The 19,742-nt window shown below is 46.3% G+C and overlaps 1 protein-coding gene across 6 annotated transcripts in view; it reads right to left on the reverse strand.

The window, feature by feature from the left end:
* LOC148135402 (Fc receptor-like protein 2) overlaps positions 1–19,742 on the reverse strand; it is a 106,294-nt gene that overhangs the window by 74,145 nt on the left and 12,407 nt on the right. For 3 of the 6 annotated variants that reach the window (XM_087984630.1, XM_087984628.1, XM_087984625.1), the window contains 11 exons: positions 18,108–18,389; positions 17,082–17,354; positions 14,256–14,540; positions 13,073–13,372; positions 12,098–12,196; positions 11,151–11,181; positions 10,535–10,614; positions 8,297–8,356; positions 5,611–5,645; positions 3,473–3,607; positions 2,279–2,995 (listed from right to left, as the gene is read on the reverse strand). In XM_087984630.1, the coding sequence (XP_087840756.1) occupies positions 3,488–3,607; positions 5,611–5,645; positions 8,297–8,356; positions 10,535–10,614; positions 11,151–11,181; positions 12,098–12,196; positions 13,073–13,372; positions 14,256–14,540; positions 17,082–17,354; positions 18,108–18,389 (1,565 nt within the window). In that variant the 3' untranslated portion in view covers positions 2,279–2,995; positions 3,473–3,487. Of the gene's footprint in view, positions 1–2,278; positions 2,996–3,472; positions 3,608–5,610; positions 5,646–8,296; positions 8,357–10,534; positions 10,615–11,150; positions 11,182–12,097; positions 12,197–13,072; positions 13,373–14,255; positions 14,541–17,081; positions 17,355–18,107; positions 18,390–19,742 lie in introns of those variants that run through there. The other 3 variants (XM_087984627.1, XM_087984626.1, XM_087984629.1) reach the window with 2 other exon arrangements.

Consider the following 19,742-nt stretch of genomic DNA (forward strand, 5'->3'; position numbering starts at 1 on the left):
ATAGAGGATAGAGTGGGGTTTAGGGGAAACGGGAGTGGGTAGAGCGGGGCTCAACAGAAATGGGAAGGTGATAGAGATGAGAGGAAAGGAAATGGGAGAGGGCAATTAAGTGGGGGGGGGGCAAGGTTCAGAGGATGGTTAGTGAGGAGAAATAGGGGAGAAGAATAGAGTTGCGGGAGATTGAGGGGACATGGGGTGGAGAGCGATGGAGTGAGGGGGGGATAAATTGTCCCCCTTCCCTGTTTTCTGTGCACCACGCTGTAGCCCCCTCCCCTGTTTGCGCTGTCACCGCCATATCCTCCTCCCCTGTTACCCTGGTCCCCACTTTACTTCCCTCCACTGCTCTCTGTCTCTCTACTCTATCTCCCAACCCCGTGTCCCCTGATCAGTCACTCTATACCCCTCCCACTTTCCCCTGCTCCCCACTCTATTCTGCTCCACTGTTTCCCCTGCCCCCTCACTCTATCCAACTTCAATGTTTCCCCTGCCTCCCAGTCTATTCCCTCCCCTGTTCTACTATCCCACTCTATCCCCCTCTTGTTTACCCTACCACTCCCACTCTATCCTCCTCCCCATTCCCCAGCCCCCACTCTATTCCCTTCCCCGTTTCCTCTGCCCGTCCATTTCTATGCCGGTTTCGTCTTTTCCATGCCCTCCCAACCCCCTCTACTCATTTCCTGTCTCCCCAAACTCTTCACATTCTATCCCCCTTAAGCCCACACAGTTTTGCGTAAAGGTCACTTGACCTGAAACATTAACTCTGGTTTCTCTCCACAGATGCGATCAGACCTACTGAGCTTTCAAGCAATTGCAGGGTTTTTTTTTATTTATGAGTTACCTCATTCTCAATTCTTTTGGTTTTCATTCTCTGATAATTATCTCGCACCTCATCGACAGGATTCCACCAGCTTACCTCTATTTAATAAAGAAAATCTCCCAATATGTTATGTACAGGAATTTTGCTCATTACTGAATACAGAATTATTGTGTACAAAAGCAAAGAACACAAAGGCAGATGCAGTTTAAAGTGGATCGACGTGACCTTGGCCAATTGCGGAGCAAGAACAGGAAGGTGGATTATTATCCGAATGGCGATGGATTGGGAAAAGAGAATTGAGGACTGGAGTTGGGATGTCATGTTACGGCTGTTCAAGACATTGGCCAGTCCACGTTTCGAGTATTGCATACAATTCCTCTCGCCCTGCTGTTATTAAATTGGAAAGGGTACAGGAAAGTTTTACAAAGATGTTAGCAAGGTTCGTGGGTTTTAATGATAAGGGGAAGCTGGAGAACCTGGGACGATTTTTTTTCCCTGGAGGGTCAGCGTCTGAGGAGTGGACCCTATAGAGGTTCATACAATCATAAGGGGCATACATAAGGTGAATAGTCAAGGTCTTTATCCCAGGGTAGGAAAGTGGAAATGAGGGCATGGATTTTAGATGACAGTAGAGAGATTTAAAAGAGACCTGAGGGGCAAATTTTCATGCAGTAGTTTTTGCATATATGGACCCAGCATCTACAGGACAGGTACATGGATAGCAAAGGTTTCGAGAAATATTGGTCAAGTGCACGAAAATGGGGCTGGTTCAGCTTAGGAACCCTGGTCAGCATGGATGAGTTAAGCTGAAGTGCCTGTTTCCCTGCTATATCACTCTATGACTCCATGATTAGGAGCATGCATCTGTCATTGCCAGCAATGCCCTACATCCTTTACCTGAATGAGGGACTGCAGTGATTAAAAACCGGTAACTCAGTCACTGTCTTTGCTCCCTCTAATGCTTAACAATTCATCGACACAGTCCTACTGTTCCATTGAAAGAGAAATTGCATCTATTGACCAGAACCTTCCGCCCTCACACTGTTTAGATTAGATTAGATTACTTTACAGTGTGGAAACAGGCCCTTCGGCCCAACAAGTCCACACCGACCCGCCGAAGCGCAAACCACCCATACCCTTACATTTACCCCTTACCTAACATGGCCTATTCACCTGACCTGCACATCTTTGGACTGTGGGAGGAAACCGGAGCACCCAGAGGAAACCCACGCAGACACGGGGAGAATGTGCAAACACCACACAGACAATTGCCCGAGGCAGGAATTGAACCCGGGTTGCTGGCGCTGCGAGGCAGCAGTGCTAACCACTGTGCCACCGTGCCGCCCTGATGGTGTTAATCGGTTTGTAATCAGACCTGCACTGCTCCTTTCTTGATGGACAGCAGTTATCAGATCAGTACGAGGGCGGTGTTAAAATATTACATCATCAACAAAGCCTGTATTTACATCAGTCAGAGCCCTTATGTGGTACCGTGGCAGTGTCCCTACCTCCGGACTGTGAGGCCAACTTTTCTTTTATTCCTGGGAGGAGGGCATTACTGGATAGGTCAGCATTTACTGCCTATCCCTAATTGCCCAGAGGGCAGTTACAAATCAATCACATTGCTGTGTGCCCAGAGTCACATGTAGGCCTGACCAGGTAAGGAGGGCAGTTTCCTTCCCTAAAGGACATTAGTGAACCAGATGGGTATTACCGACAATTGATTCGCAGTCTCAGTCAGTCTTTAAAGTCAAAAATTTTGTTGAATTTAAAATTCACCATCTTTCGTGGTGGGATTCAAACCGGGGTCCCCAGAATATTACTGGGGTCTCTGGATGAACAGTCCACCGGTAACACCACCCAGGCCAACGCTTCCCCATTCCAAGTTCAAGTCTGCTACTCTGGATGTGTCTGATACCCCCGCCCCCTTCATCGTGGCGTTTCCCAAACATCTGCAGCGAGAGACACCCCATACATTCACACAATGGAGTACGGAATCTCACAAAGCTGGGCCGATGCATCCGGCATTGAATTGTTGAGAGTTCTCTTCTCCATGGAGACTCCCTATCCGCCAGTCTTCCCCCATCCGGATCTTCAGTAGTTTGCAGCTCAGTGTCCATTCTTTCTGTGGGGCCAGAAGTTGCGATTTCAAGCCGCAAGCTCCAGGACACTTTCACCCTGAAAAGTAACCACTAAAATTGCCTGATTTCTGTCTTAGTATCTCCCGCCTGTCAGAACCGTCTGATGATTTCTGTTCTAAATTTTTCAGAATGGGACATACATGTGATTGTCCATCCATAGAAGGAGACAGATGATGCATTCCTCCCTTTAAACGTGGACCAAATGAAAAGCTTAATTCCCAGATATGTACATGAGAGCGAAGGAGAGGCAGGTATTAAATATCCAAAGAAAACCAACAGCCAAAATAATTTGGTAAATTCAAACCCCAGCGAGGTCCAGAACAGATTGGTGGTCACACTGACATGAAAGTAGCTTCCCCGGAAGAAAACGAGTTGAGTCAAAATGCCTTGTGATACACGGTTTCCAACATAAAGTTAAGAAGTTAGTTATCTGTACACAGGAGGTACATTGTATCACTTCACCAGACGGTGTATCAGATCGACCGAAACCCTCCCCCCCCCACCCCCAACAAACCTGTCTTCTTGCTTCTTACTTCCGCGGAATATTCATGTAAACATTTCCGTCCCCTCCGTCTTCATCCTGCGAGGGCTCACTGAGGTTCAGTGTGGCGTATGTGATACCATAATCATCGGGGTCAGTCTTCGAATCCTGCCATGGAATGATATTGGAATGAAATTGGAATCGAGTGGGAGCAAGAAGCTGAAGGGGAAGGAGAGATCAGTTGGAGTACAAGTAGCAGTGAGTCTCAGAGGAAAATGGGAATCACCATCAAGCAGTTCAAGGCCTGCAAGCTAGAAATCTGGCGGCAAAGTGATACTGTCCCTACCTCTGAGCCAGAAGGGCAGGGTTCAAGTCCCGCCTGCTCCTGTGGTGTGCCATATGGATATATAAGCAGGAAGGTGATGTTGGAGTGTGACAGGACTTTGGTGAGCCCATTGTGTGCTATTCCAACCTCTGCACTCTCAGAAGTGATACACTGGGGGGGTGCAGAGGAGATTCACCAGGATGTTGTCTGGGATGGAGCATTTCAGTGATGAAGTGAGGCTGGATAAGCACGGCTTGCTTTCTTTGGAACAGAATAGACGGAGGCAATTTTGATTTTGTTTCCATTTACTTATGGGACGGCAGCATCGTGGTTGGGCCCAGCATTTGTTGCCGTCTCCAGTTGCTCTCCTGAGCCACTGTACGCCCAACTTCTGAAGGTTAACTCACAATTCACTTAGGGAGGGAATTCCAGCATTTTCACGCAGTGACACTGAAAGAACGGCTGATGTATTTCCAAAGGATGTTGAGTGGCTCAGAGTGGAGCTCACAAGGGTTGGTCTTCCCGTCTGCTTTCCTTGTCCTTCTAGGTGGAATTGTCTGTGGATTTGGAAGGTGATGTCTGAGGATGTTTGCTGACTTTCTACAGTGCATCTTGTGGATGGTACACACTGCTGCTGCCAATTGGGTGCAAATGACAACGGACTGGCAAGTATTTAACGTCAATGTCACTGATGTTGTAATAAAGTACGAAAGGGAACTGGAACATCAACACTAATATTGCCCCAATTTTGAAACTCACTTGTCTCTGGGCATTGGAAGTAGAATGCGAAACAGTGAGTAATCTATTCCATTGAGAAAGTGTTGCCGGTTATTTTCCATTGTGTTTAAAGGCAGACACAAAGCTGGGAGGGATGGGGAGCTGAGAAGGAGGATGCAGAGATGCATCAGTGTGATTTGGACAAGTTGAATGAGTGGACCAATGCACGACAGATTTAGGTTATTGTGGATCAGCGTGAGATTCCCCAACTGAGAGCAAAAACAGGGTGGTGAAATATAATCCGAATAGTGATGGCTTGGGAAAGGGTGAGGTGAGGTGCCCCTCATACACCAGTCACTGCAAGTGAACATTGCAGAAGCAACAGGCGGTAAATGAGGTCAATGGAATGTTGGCCTTCATAGTGAGAGGATTCGAGACCAGGAGCAGCGCTGTCTTGCTGCACTTGCACAGGGTGAGACCACATTCTGGAGTACTGTGTGCGCAGTTTGGGGTCTCCTTATCTGAGGAAGAATGTTCTGACTATGGAGGGACTGCAGGGAAGATTTCCCCATGTGATTCCTAGGATGGTAGAACAGACGGATGGGGAGAGACTGTATTAATTATGATAATATTCACAGCAGTTTCAAAGAATGACGGGGAATCTATTAGAATTGTAAGAGGACTAAACAGGGTAAACACAGGAAGGAGGTTCCTGATGAACAGGAGGGTGTACAGAACCAGGACGTCACAGTCTGAAGGAGATGGAGTAGGACTGATGGGGCATAATGCTTTCACGTAGAGAGAGTGGGAGCCTGTGGAATCCTCTGCCACAGAAAGCAGTCAGGGCCAGAACACGGAATGTTGTTCAGGAAGGAATTGGATAGAGTTCTGAAGGGCTAAAGGGAGAAAATGGAGATCAGGAGACTGAGTTGGATAATGCTATTGAACGGGGAGATTAGGTTGGAAGGGCTGAATGACCTACTCCTGCCCCTACATTTTATGGCGTATTCTTCAATTAGTCAGATAATAATCCACAGTTCATGTTTTACACTGTGGATGCAAGGTATAAATCTATCTGCACGCTCTGTGGCAATAGCCGTGGTCTATTTAGACATAAAATGTTACAAACCTTTTCCAAATCGGAGGAGAAAGCAATTCTTTTGCCTGAAAATAAAACATAAAACAATGAGAAGGAACTCTTTGCAGGCATTAGTGATTCGATCTGGACCCATTGAGGGCTGATCAACACTAAAGACGGAGCTGCATCTTGTGAGAGTGTAGCGGTGCTTTTGTCATTTAAAAAAAATCAGTACAACACTTTCTGAATTGTGCCCCTCTCAATCAATCCAGACATTTCAGAATTTCGCATTTGGAAAAATCGGCTCTGTTGAAATCCAGCAATTGGTTTTCTGACCATTAAGACGGTGTATCAGTTTTAACGATGCTTGTCAGTGCAACATCTTCGACAGGCCGTCTTAATCTCGTCAGCCTTTGCATCACTTGCTCTGTACTTGTTCATAAAAGACAGGAGTGAACTATTCAGGTTCCATACATTTGGGTTTTAACTGCTGTATGCTGCTAGTTCAGTGTGATTCAGCTGGCTGCATGGCTAGTTTTTGCAAAGCATTATATGCCAACCTTTGCCACCAACATGGGTACAATTCCCACACCAGCTGAAGTTACCCTGAGGGACTCTCCTTCTGAACCGCTCCTCTCTCAGGACGCACAATGACCGGCAAATTACTTTTGATGATCCTCCCACTTCTCTCTCTCTCTCTCTCTCTTGCTGTCGAATGAGAGGACAGGATAATGGCCTGGAAGAACATGACTTTTACTGCTCATGCCCTGACAGTGTTCTGAGAGACAGATTTCATTGTGCATAAGGCCAATTTTGTTTCAACACCTTATAGGTGTTGGAAATGCGATAGGTGGAGGGAGGTCAAGGAGGGAAATGTGATAGGCCGGAGTGGGGTGGGGGCGGAGAGGTCAGGAAGAAGATTGCAAGTTAGGAAGGAGGTGCTGAGTTCGAGGGATTTGACTGAGACAAGGTGGGGGGAGGAGAAATGAGGAAACTGGAGAAATCTGAGTTCATCCCTTGTGGTTGGAGGGTTCCCAGGCAGAAGATGAGGCGCTCTTCCTCCAACCGTCATGTTGCCATGGTCTGGCGATGGAGGAGTCCAAGGACCTGCATGTCCTTGGTGGAGTGGGAGGGGGAGTTAAAGTGTTGGGCTACGGGGTGGTTGGGTTGGTTGGTCCGGGTGTCCCAGAGGTGTTCTCTGAAATGTTCCGCAAGTAGGCGGCCTGACTCCCCAATATAGAGGAGGCTACATCAGGTGCAGCGGATGCAATAGATGATGTGTGTGGAGGTGCAGGTGAATTTGTGGCGGATATGGAAGTGTTCCTTGGGGCCTTGGAGGGAAGTAAGGGGGGAGGTGTGGGCGCAAGTTTTGCATTTCTTGCGGTTGCAGGGGAAGGTGCCGGGTTGGTGGGGGGTTTGGACCTGACGAGGGAGTCACGGAGGGAGTGGTCTTTTCGGAACGCTGATGGGGGAGGGGAGGGAAATATATCCCTGGTGATGGGGTCCGTTTGGAGGTGGCGGAAATGAGTGCGGATGATACATTGTACATGGAGGTTGGTGGGGTGGTAGGTGAGGACCAGTGGGGTTCTGTCCTGGTGACGGTTGGAGGGGCGGGGCTCAAGGGCAGAGGAGCGGGAAGTGGTAGAGATGCAGTGGAGGGCATCATCGACTACGTCGGGGAGGGAGAGGGGAGGGGGGGGGGGAAATTGCGGTCCTTGAAGAAGGAGGTCATCTGGGTTGTACGGTTTTGGAACTGGTCCTCCTGGGAGCAGATGCGGCGGAGACGAAGGAATTGGGAATATGGGATGGCGTTTTTACAGGGGGCAGGGTTAGAGGAGGTGTAGTCTAGGTAGCTGTGGGAGTCGGTCGGTTTATAGTAAATGTCCGTGTCGATTCGGTCACCCGAGATAGAAATGGATAGGTCTAGGAAGGGGAGGGAGGAGTCTGAGACGGTCCAGGTGAATTTGAGGTCGGGGTGGAAGGTGTTGGTAAAGTGGATGAACTGTTCAACCTCCTCGTGGGAGCTCGAAGCAGCGCCGATACAGTCATCGATGTAGCGGAGGAAAAGGTGGGGGCAAAAGGTGATCTCTAAACATTGAGTGGCATTATTTGGCAAATTGGCCTTGAGTATTATGTAACAAAAACAGGACTTGCTTTCTCTCTCTCCGCAGATGCTGCCCGACCTGCTGAGTTTCTCCAGAAATGTCCGAATTTGTTTCAGATCTGCAGCATCTGCAATTCTTAGTTTTCTGGTCTGTATCTGCCCGAGAGAAGAATAATGTACGTGTCGCACTGCCATTCTCACCCACAGAATCCCTCTCTAATTGCTCTGTCAGTTTGTTCTGGATCACTGACAACATACAAATCATCTCCAAATTCTTTGTCTCTGCACCATTTGTCGGAGAAGAAAGGGACAGCGCAGATCAGATTAGAACTTGCTTCTGATTGGCTGGTTTACTGACCAAACTTCGTAAATGCTGGAGATTTTTTTTGGCTCATGCTCCGATCCCTCACACTCCCGTCACTGCAAGCACCACGCTACTACATTTCCCTGTTTGGAACTGGTCTCTCTCTCTTTCACTCATTCTCTTTCTCTCTCTCTCACACACACACGTCCCCAGTAACTGGGATCGTGCTATTGTTGGAGCTTCAATGATTCCACCCTCCCCCACCACCGACACCCACCCCTCCCATCCCATCTCACACGATCGTAGTACTGAAGCTAAGAGATCTTTACCGGGCTCTTTTCTCTTCTTGATGGTGACCTCTGAATAAACCAGATCCGCAGTGGTGTTTTCTACAAAGAAATGAAGTGCCACAAGAAACACACATCAAACGGACAGCCTCACTATAAAGGGCTAAATGATTCATAGATTAAATGGATGGATAGATTAAATGGATAGATAGATTAAATGAATGGATAGATTAAATGAATAGATAGATAGATAGATGGATAGATAGATAGATAGATAGATAGATAGATAGATAGATAGATAGATAGATAGATAGATAGATAGATAGATAGATAGATAGATAGATAGATAAGAGAGAGATTGATAGACAAATATATTTCGACTGAGATAGATAGGAGCTTGATTAGAAAGGGGGATGAAGGTTAAAGGGGAGAAAGGAGGAGAGTGAGGTTGAGGCACACATTTGCTCCAATTGAGGGAAAGAGGTGACTCAATAGGCTGAATTGCCTAATTTTGCTCCTGTGTCTTATGGTCTCGTGATCTTATCTTGATAGGTAGACAGATAAACATGCATATAGAGACATTTCATTAGGAATCATTAAGTTAGCCAAGACCTCTCTAAAGACTACTGTAAGGGAAACGTGCCCCTCTTCATTATCAATTGCTCGGGCGCTCGTGTGTCTGAGGAACCCGTTTTTTGCACATAATCGCTCGTTGTAAACAACCTCTGTTGAATTTCTCAACACCGGAGAACTCCGCCCTTCGTTTCCAGTGTTACTTGAGATAAAATAAGCGTTATTAAGTTGAGAAAAACACCCTAATTGAGATCCAATTACAGAATGTTAACAACAGTAGCCGTTTGGAAAAGAGATTGGTTAAAGATAAAGGTCTACAACACAGAAAAAAAGCTAATTGAGTGTGTGCCAGTCAAAAACAAGCACCTCACTATTTTCTGATCCCATTCCTCTGCACTTGACCTGTAGGTTTAGCATCGCGAGTGCACATTTAAATTCTTCTTCAATGAGGATTGCTGCCTCTCCCACCCTTAGAGGCAGTAGTTTCCAGACTTCCCACCATCCTCTGGTATTTCCTCGCATCCCCCTCTGAATCTCTTGCTCCTTACTTCAATCTATGGTGGCCAAGGTGATGAAGAAGGCATATGGCATGCGTGAATTCATTAGACAGGGCAAGGAGTACAAGAGTTGGCAAGTTACCTTGCAGCTACATAAAACCCTTGTTAGGTCACAACTGGAGCATTGTGTACTGCTTTGTTCGCCACACTACCAGAGGACATGAAAGCTTTAGAGAGAGTGTAGAGAAGGTTCACTAGGATGTTGCCAGCTCTCAAAGACATTGGCCAGGAGAAAAGGTTAAAACACTATGATTGTGTTCATTGGAAAGACAGCAGCTGAGGGGAGACCTGATGGAAGCCTCCAAAATTATGAGAGGCACATAGGGTAGATTGTCAGAGGCTTTTTCCCAGGGTTGATGTTTTAATTTACAATGGGGCACAGATTCAAGGTCGGGGGGTGTGGGGGTGTGTAAGTTAAGGGAGATGTGCGAGGGAAGCTTTTCATGCAGTGTGTGGTTGGAACCTGAAAAGCATTATCAGAAGTGATGGTGGAAGCAGGCACGTTTAACAGGTATCTGGGAGGTCACATGAACAGAGAGGGCATAGTGGGATAAAGACCAACTAAAGCCATGAACTGTGTTTATGTTTTGAGTTTGGTTAGGACATGATGATCAGCACAGGCTTGGAGGATCAAAGGGCCTGTTCCTTTCCTGTACTTTCCTTTTGTTCATTTCTTTTTCTTGGCCCCCATTGGTCCTTCCATCGAGAAGGAAATATTTCTTCCTGTTTACCCTTTCTAAGCTCGTCATCATTTTGCACATCCCAAACAAGAAGCATTTGGCAACGTTGGGGGTTAAAGGGATTGAAGGGTATGGCAGAGAAAGCGGGGAACCAGGGACTGAGTTGGATGTTCAGCCGCGTTCCCTTCAAACTGGCAGGGCAGGCTAGAAAGACTAAATGGCCTATTCTTAGTTTCTGTGGGAACCGGAGGTTGAGTTGAATGGTCAGCCATGATTATAATGAAAGGCGGGCAAGCTAGAAGGGCTGAATGGCCTCCTCCTGTTCATTACTTTCTGCACCCCTTCAGCCACCGCAGCTCCATGGAAATCGGCCATCTGATGGCTCGGATGTTTATCCAGAATTTCTAACAGGTTGCAGTGCACTGTCACAGTGTGGGGCTCTTTAATCACACCGAGTTAATGGCACTCACCAGCAGTGTGTGCTGCTCCAACTACCGCATACTCCAGATTGCTGGCTGCTGGCCCTTCACCAGAAGGCTGGGATCCAGTTCTAGTAGTAAGGGGAAACAAAAGGAAGTCATCATTTCGAATACAATGCTTTCAAAACCATGTTCAACTTCAACAAAACGGCAAAGCTATCAAACAAAATACAAAACCCAGCGAGAGCTGGTATTGCCTGGCCCCATGTCTCTGGCTTCCATCCGAACATGGAGTTTTCTCACCCTCAAGACGCTGCCCAGTTCTCCATCTTGTTTTCACTAATGTCCTTTGGGGAAGGTAATCCCCCGTCCATATCTGGACTGGGCCTACATGCGACTGCATACCCTGGTTAAATGTAACTGCCCTCTGGGGTATTTATGGATGGACAACAAATGCAGTCCTAGCCAGTGATAGCATTATCCCCGTGTAAACTGTCTGGGACCTTCCTGGAGTATGGTTTCCTTGATTGTCGATAAGATGCATGTCAAAAAGATGCAGTCATATCGAAGCTCCTCTATGGCTTCTTCATTTATGTTGTCTTTCCCTGATTGAGAGGAATCGGGATAAACAATGGCAAATATAAAAACTGTAGTTTCAGTCACTTACTTCCTGGGCTGTGACACAGTTGACGAATTGCCTGCAGGGAAAGAGAGAATATTCTCAGCATCATTTACAGTAGCTCTGCACTGTCACAGACAGGAGCTGCCAAAGTGTTATCTCAGTCAGAAACAGGGAACGTACACATCAAAGATGATAATTGTCAAGCCTGTCTTAATGCATTAAGGTCAGTGTAGGGTGTTTGGTTGAGGGTCACGGTTAGAGTTATGTTAAGAGTTAAGTTTAAGGTTAGAGTTATGGTTAGGTTTATGGTTTGGACTAAGAATAGTGTTAGAGTCAGGGTTAGGTTCAGGGTTAGGGCGAGGGCTAGAGTTAGAGTTAGGATTAGCGTTAGCTGTTTCATGAGGGCCAAAGTTAGAGTTTGGGTTAATTTTATGATTGAGTCACGTTTACGTTTAAGGTCAGAGTTTGTGTTAGAGACGTGTTTGAGTTTATGGTTAGGTTTAGCTAGGTTGATGTTTAAGCTTCGGGCTATGGGTCAATTTACGTGTAGGGTTAGGTCAGCCTGCCAGTGAACACTGAATTAATTTACGGAAGAGATAGACAATGTTTTAACAAGTCATAGTTTAAAGAGGGTGAGGCAGGAAAGTGAAGTTAATACAGGTGTATTTCATTAAAAAACAGAGCAAGATCCTTAGGGGCTGAATGTGCTCCTCCTGTTCCCGACTGTCATGGTCTTACGTCTCTCCTCCTCTCTCAGGTGCTCAGACACAGTGTGGCGGGGGTTGGTGGGTCACAGTTACCCGATCTAGCAGGCTAACTTTGTGAGTACTCTCCCTCCCGACTGTCTGGAACACGGCCTACCCCAGTTCCCGACCCACCACCTCCTTCCCCCGGCTCCCCCCGTCCAGCTGTAAGGTTACATTGTGGCAGGGATGGCAGTATCATAGTGTGGGGATGTGGAACAAATCTCATTCCCATGGGATGTTACAGACCTGTGGTCCTCCGGTGGATGTAGCACAACAACACAATCAGGCCAGACAACAGCAGAACTAGGAGGAATGACATCACGATTTCCTTGGAATAACTCCGAGCTGGAATCCAACAAGAATATTCAGCTCACATTAAAAAATTCACCAGGAAGTTTTCTCACATCATCTCTGTGTGATGTACACAGTTAACATCAAACTGATCAATACCCACAGATATGTAACTCCATGCCTCCATGGAGGTATCGAGAGTCTCGCAGTGTGGCAGAAATTGCCCCATTGAACAGCCTACACCCATCCCACTTTCCCACACTAACCCCCCCTCCCCCCCCCACCCCCCTCCCCCCCCCCCCCCCCTATACACACACACAGCCTTCAATATTATGACATTTCAAGTGCCGATCCAAGTAATTTGTAAATGTTGGAAGTTTCCTTGCCAGGCAGTATATTCCAACTCCCACCAACCTTTCGGTGAAATAATCCTCAAATCTCCCTTTAATCCTCCCATCCTTCACTTTAAAATGACCTCTCCACCCCAGCCCTAGTTACTGACCCTTTGAATATGGAGAACACCTGTTTCCTCTTTGCCTAGTCCCTTACCCTCACAATCTTACACATCTCTATTGGGTTCCCCTCTCAGCATTTACTCTTCCATAGAAAATATTACAAGATTATCCAGCCTCCCTCTCTTCATCGCTAAAATCCAAGGAACATACTGGTAAATCTCCTCTGTATGCTACCCTCTCCATGGGGCTTCCAATTTCAGATTTTTTATCGCATTCAAATTCCACCATCTGGTATGGGCGGGATATCAGGAACACCAGACACCACCAATTTGGACCAATAGCCTATTGGATCAATACCACCCAGTTATCACCTCCCCAGTTGAGATGGTTAAGAGTTTCTGATTGGCACAGACCGGATGGAGTGAATGGTCTTTCTCTATGGTCTGTCTATGTTCAATCTGAGTGCCACTGTTACCTCGCAGTGTGAATTCGATGTAGTCGCTGGTCACATTAAAAATAGTGTTGGTTCCATTGTTGATTGCTGCACAGTGATACCTCCCGACATCATCTCTCTGGAATGAATGAATAACCAGCTCCCCACCATCGGCAGTCACATGGTAGCTTGCACTGCCGTTTCTTAGCAGCATGTTGTCATGGTACCAAAGGATCTGGGGATCTGTGCCTTCCCTCACCCGACACTGGAGAACAAGGCGGTCCCCATACTGTACCTCAGTCACATTAATGAAGTAAATCAGCATAGCATCTGTGACAGGAACTGAGGAGAAAACACATCATGATCAAAAAGCATGGAGTTTACCCATTGATTCAGATCGTCAGTGGGAATCAGTTTGACACAATGATTTGAAAAGAGAGTTAAGGAATTCGATAGATTCAAAAACTAATGTAATGGATGGACGTTATTAAACTGGAGAGAATACTGAAACAAATTACAATGATGTTGCAAGGATTCAACAGTCTGAGTTTTAGGGATGGGCTGGATAAGCTAAGCCTTTCTGTTTTCAAGCATAGGAGACTGAGGGGAGGTCTCAAAGAAGTGTATCAGATTATGAGAGGCAAAATTGGGGTGAATGCACTCAGTCTGTTTCCCAGCGTTGTGGAGTCGAGGACTAGAGGACAATAGTTTAAGGTTCGATGGGAAAGATTAAAAGGGAAACCTGAAGGACAACTCTTTTACACATCGGATGTAACGCATATGGAATGAGCTGCCGTGGAAGTGGTTGGAGAGGGGACATCAACATCATTTAAAAGTCGTTTGGCCAAGTGCATGGATAGGAGTGGTTGAGAAGGATATTGGACCAAGCACAGGGACATTGGGCTGTGCCACTTTTGTTTCAAAAACTGTGATGTTGGAAAAGCATTGTTGATGTTTCGAGCATAAGCGCTTCATCACATTCCTGAGTAAAAGCTTATGCCCGAAACGTCGACTTCCCTCTTGCACTAATGCTGCATAACCAGCTGTGCTTTTCCTGCACCATACCTTTTGACTCTGATTTGCAGCTCCCTCTCTCTCTCTCAGTTGCTTTAGCCTAAGGTGCGATGTTCAACGACGAAGCACCAGCTTTGAGTTGGTCTCAGCAGCAGTATTCCCTGAACTGATGGTTCAGTTACTCTTTGGGAGAGAGTCCTTGTGAACTCACCTATCACTGTGATCTCTATGTCTTCACTGTGCTGAGGGCCTGTCACCTCATTTCTCACTGAGCAATGGTAAAGCCCTTCGTCCCTTCTATTGATAGCTCCAATGTTGTAAACAAGCTCAGTGCTGTTGGAAAGCTCCCTGTACAGTTCCACGTTTGAGCTGTTGTAGAATTGGTAATAAATCGGCAGAGAACCATTGGAGACTGAACAGATTAAGGATCCTGTGTCTCCTTCGATTAGATACTTTCCAGGATGAATTGTTAGTTCCGGTTTTGACACTGGAATTCCTGGAATCATAGACAAAAGATAGATCATTGTATTTGGCGGAGTTAATTGCAAACTCAACTATGAAGATCATCACAATCATACACATTTATTTTGTTCATTGGTTGGATGTGGGTGTCCCTGGGTAGTCCAGTATTTATTACTCATCCCTAATTACACAGAGGGCAGTTGACAGTTGTCGGGCTGCAATCAACATTTGGAATTGAACTCAGATTCTCCCATCTGCTATGGTGGGATTTGAGCCCAGAATATGAGCCGATTCTCTGAATTCTTAGGACATAGAACAGTACAGCACAGGGACCGGCCCTTCAGACCACTGACTGTGATGTCATTCTATCCGAATTCCATCTGTCTGCATGCTCTCCGTATCCGTCTACACCCTACATATTCAAGTGTCTGTCTTTATGCTTCGTAAACATTGCTATCGTATTTGTTTCTACCAACTGTTCTGGCAGTGCGTGCCAGGCACCTAACACTCACTGTTTAGAATCATAGAACCACAGAGATGTAGTGCACCTTCAGTCCAACTCGTCTGTGCTGACAAGACATCATAAATTAATCTAGTCCCATTTGCCAGCAGTTGACCCTTATATCTCTAAACCCTTCCAATTCATACACCCAAACAGATGCGTTTTAAATGTAGTAATCTTACCAGCCTCCATCACTTCCTTTGGAAGCTCATTCCATTGACGCACCATCCTTTGTTGAAAACCGTTACTCCTTAGGTCCCTTTTAAATTAGTCCACTCTCACCTAAACCAATGCCCTCCAGTTTTGGACCCACCCACCCAAAGACTTTGCCGATTTACCCTATCTATGAGCCTCATTATTTTATAAACCTCTATAAGGTCACCTCTCAGCCTCCAATGCTCCATGGAAAACAATCCCAGCCTAATCAGTCTTTCCCGAAAGCTCAAATCCTCCAACACTTGCAATATCTTTTTCCTAAACCCTTTCAAGTTTCCGAATATCCTTGCTTTTGAAGGGAAACCAGATTTGCACACATTATTCCAGAAGTTGCCTAACTTATGTGCTGAACAGCCATGACATGACCTCCCAACGCAGGTACTCAATTCTCCAAACAATAACAGAAAGCAATCTAACCACCTTCTTCACTATCTTATCTACCTGCAACTTCACTTTAAAGGAAATGTGAATCAGCACTCCAAGGTCACTTTGTTCAGCAACACTCCCCAGGACATTAGGTGCACAGATTCTGCCTTGATTTGCCTTTCTAAAGTGCAGCACCTCACATTAATCTAAGTTACACTCCATCTGCCACTCCTCAGCCCGTTGTCCCATCTAATCAAGATCCTGCTGTACTCTAAGTTAACCTTTCCTCTCATATCTCATTTTAACTCTCCTCCTCTCACCTTACACCTGTGCTCCCCACCCTAGTATTTGACATTTCCAACCTGGAAGCGAGACACTGGCTATCCTTCCTGTCCTTGCCTCTCATAATTCTGTATACCCCAATCAGGTGTCCCTCCAGCTCCCAATGCCTTCGTGAAAACAATCTAAGTTTGGCCAACCTCTCCTCATAGCTCACAAACTCCAATGCAGGCAACATCCAGGTAAAACTGTTTTGCATCCTCTCGAATGCCTCCACATTTTTGATATAGTGTTGGCAACAAAGCTACACATATCCTCCAAATGTGGTAGAAATGAAGTCTTACACGGCTGCAATATCACTTACCAACGTTTATACATATTTCACCGACTGGTGACAGGAAGCATGTCATATGGCTTCTTTACCATGTTATCCATTTGTGTTGCCACTTTCAGGGAACTATGGACTTGCACCCCAAGATCCCTCTGTATAGCAATGCTCCCAAGGGTCCTGTCATTTATTGTATATTTTACTCTCGCATTTCACCTCCCAAAAATGCATCAGCTCACATTAGCCTTAATTAAAATCCATCTACGATTTCTGTGCCAACTTTCAGGCTGATCTATATTCTTTGACAATCCTCCTTACTGTCCACAGCACCACCGAATTTCATGATATCTGCAAATTTACTAATTAGACACGGCCAGCACAAGAAGAATGTTATTAATAATTGAGAGACATCCAGTCTAAAGGAGATGGAATAGGACTGAGATGGGGACGAATGCCTTCACCAAGATAGTTAGGAGCCTGTGAAATTCTGTGACACAGAAAATAGTCGGAAGGGGGACAGTGAATGTTATTCAAGGGGGTTAATATAATTCTTAGGGCCTAAAGGAAGAGAGCAAGTGGGCAGGGGACTGAGTTGGAAGGTCAGCCACAATTCTAGTGAATGGACACAACAAACTGGAAGGATCGGATGGCCTAGTGCCATCTACATGTTTCCATAATTTTCCGGGCAGTGAATTCCACAGCCTCCTCACTCTCTGTTTGAAACATTTCTCCCCATCGCAGTCCTAAACGGTCCACCCAACACCCTGTGCTCTTTGTCTCTAGCTCTCCAATATATGTCTGTGAGATGTGGGGAGTGATGATAAATTGTCTCTATTCTGAGTTCTGTAACAGTTAAGAAACGGACAATGATAAATGATACTTACGCCTGATGGATAAATAAAGCTGATTACTGCGTTTCCACACCTTCCCGTCCGTGACTTCACAATGGTAAGTCCCCGAGTCTGCGGGACGAGCTGACTCAGAGATGTAATCACTGTGGTCAGATGGAGACTGGAGAAGGAGCCCATTTCTGTAAAAGCTGAACCGCAAGGAAGCGTGGGAGGGGTTCGCTTCAACCCAGCACACCAGTTTAACACTTTGGCCATCAAACAGCTGTTCCTCAGGATGCATGATCAATACAGGGACAGCGAACGCCTCTGAAAAGCAGAAGGACATGTTTCTGTTTGAGGCTGTAGAATGTTTGGACTTGAGTAAGCTCTGTGGTCAGCACAAGAGCAAGAAAATCGCGAGGCGGGACCAGTGCGGGGGATTCCTAATAATCCTTCAATGTCAATCAAGAATGTCAGCATCGTGCTAACTCGGGGTCAGATTTGGGGATGATCGTGATCGCATTTGGAATAAATAAATACAACCGCGGCGAGAGTATTTTGCCCGGTTCTGGAATCCACATTCTAGGAGGGACAGGATAGCACTGGGAGAGAGTGCAGAAGGTGATTTACCAGGATGTTGCCTTGGAGCTGTAGAGCTTCAGGATGGAGAGAGACTGGATAGACTGGGATTGTTTTCCTTAGCGCAGAGGAAATTGAGTCCGGGTGAAGGTCGTGATGGAGATGTATAAAATGATGAGGGGTGTAGATAGGGTATATAGGAGGAAACTTTTCCCAATTGGTGGAGGGAGGGGACATCGATTGAAGGTCAGGGACAGATGGTTTAGAAGGGATGAGAGGGAACGCATGTTCACTCAGAGTATCTGGAACTTACTGCCTGTTAGGGTCGGAGAGGCAGAAACCCCCAACACATTGAAGAGTGTTTGGATGTGCACTCATGAGGCCAAGGCTCTGGTACCACGTGCTGGGAAAATAGGGATTAGATAATAGTGAGGTGGCTGTTTCTGACTCGATGGGTCGAAGGGCCTTTAATTTGCGCTGGGGATAATGACACATAGTTACGTTTAATGGAAATGTAAATGCTGTCACTCCTCTTCCTCAGACTGTGACCCGTCTCGATTGCTTCACAGGCAAAGTTCCCAGAAACGTTTACAGTCGCTGCGTTGATAGTGTACATGAAGTCATGACCAGGCACGGCCTCTAGGGCGGCGCTGTCTCTGTAAAATGAGTAGTGAAGGTGGACGGGGGGCCTTGCCGCCCGGACAGTGCACGTCAGCGTGACCGGGAGGCCCTCGAATACTTCAGGCGCCGGTTCCACCCTCAGCAAGGGCTTGGCAAAGCGTTCTGGAATGTAACACACAATTGGGACTCATTAATCTACTGTTCTGATCACAAAGCGAAAGGATAAGATGTTGGAACAAAAGAAGAGCATTCAACTCATTGAGTCTGCTCCATCATTCAATGAGATCATGCCTGATGCGATCATCCTCAAGTCCACTTTCCTGCTTTTTGTTCCACGTAATCGCCCTGATTTCAAATCTCTGCCTCTCAGTCTTGAATATACTCAACAACCCAGCCAGGAAAGCCCTCTGCTCAAAAGAATTCCACAGATTCACTCCCTGCATAGAGAAGAAGTTCCATCTCATCTCCGACTTCAATGGGAGGTCACCAACCCCGCCCCCTATTAATCTGAGACAATGCCCCTCAGTTCCCAGATTCTCCCAGTCAGCGGGAAACCATGTCTCTCTGTCAACTCCTGTCAACTCACTCTAAGAATCTTCAATTCATCTCTCATTCTTCCAGACTCCACTGAGGACAGGCCCAAACCACTCCGCCTTTCCATTAACAAATAGTCCCTCCATAAGAGAGATTAGCTGTATGAACCTCCTCTGTACAGCCTCCAATGCCCAGTCTACATTCCTTCAGATGCAGGGCTCCCGAATATTCACAGTATTCCCCTCTTGCGTATTGTAAAGTCTTAGCAAACCTCCCCCCTCCCACCACCCCGGTTCATGTTCCATGAGCTCCTCTGTTCTTCCTGCCAAATCGCAAAATCACACATTTCCCCACATTATCATGCATCTGCCAGGTTTATGCTCATTTCCTTATAACTCATCTGTATCCCATTGCAGCCACTTTGTGTCATACTCATCAATTGCCTTCTGAACTATTTCCAAGTCTTCCACAAACTTGGTGGAAGTCCAGTCCATTGACTGGCTCAGACCCAGGAAGAGTGGGTTGCCTTTTGAAAAAAGGATGGAACGGCTGTAGACCATGAGGAACATAAACTTAGAGAATAATGTAATCTTGATCAATTGGCCCAACAGCCATATGGAGTGTAATTTGGTTAACTGCCAGGTTAAAATGACTTTTAATGAAACAAACAAGAGCAGGGCATATACAGTGAATGGTAGGACCCTGGGTATTCTTGTTGAGCAGAGAGACTGAGTTTTGGCGGTGCATAATTCCTTGATAGATAGTGGCAAAGACCGCTTTAGGCAAGCTTGCCTGCATTGCTCAGGCCATTGAGTACATGAGTTGGGACATCATGTTCCGAATGTACAGGATGTATTTGAGGTCACCTTTGAAGTTGTGTGTGCAATTCTGGTCGCCTTATTATTAGGAAGATGTTATTAAACTGGAAAGGTATCAGAAACAAAATATACAAGAATGAAACTGAGACCCAAAGGTGAGGCT

Source organism: Chiloscyllium plagiosum, unplaced genomic scaffold, assembly GCF_037043375.1.
Source record: "Chiloscyllium plagiosum isolate Xiang-an unplaced genomic scaffold, Cpla_swu_hap1 HiC_scaffold_49, whole genome shotgun sequence".
Lineage (NCBI taxonomy): Eukaryota > Metazoa > Chordata > Chondrichthyes > Orectolobiformes > Hemiscylliidae > Chiloscyllium > Chiloscyllium plagiosum.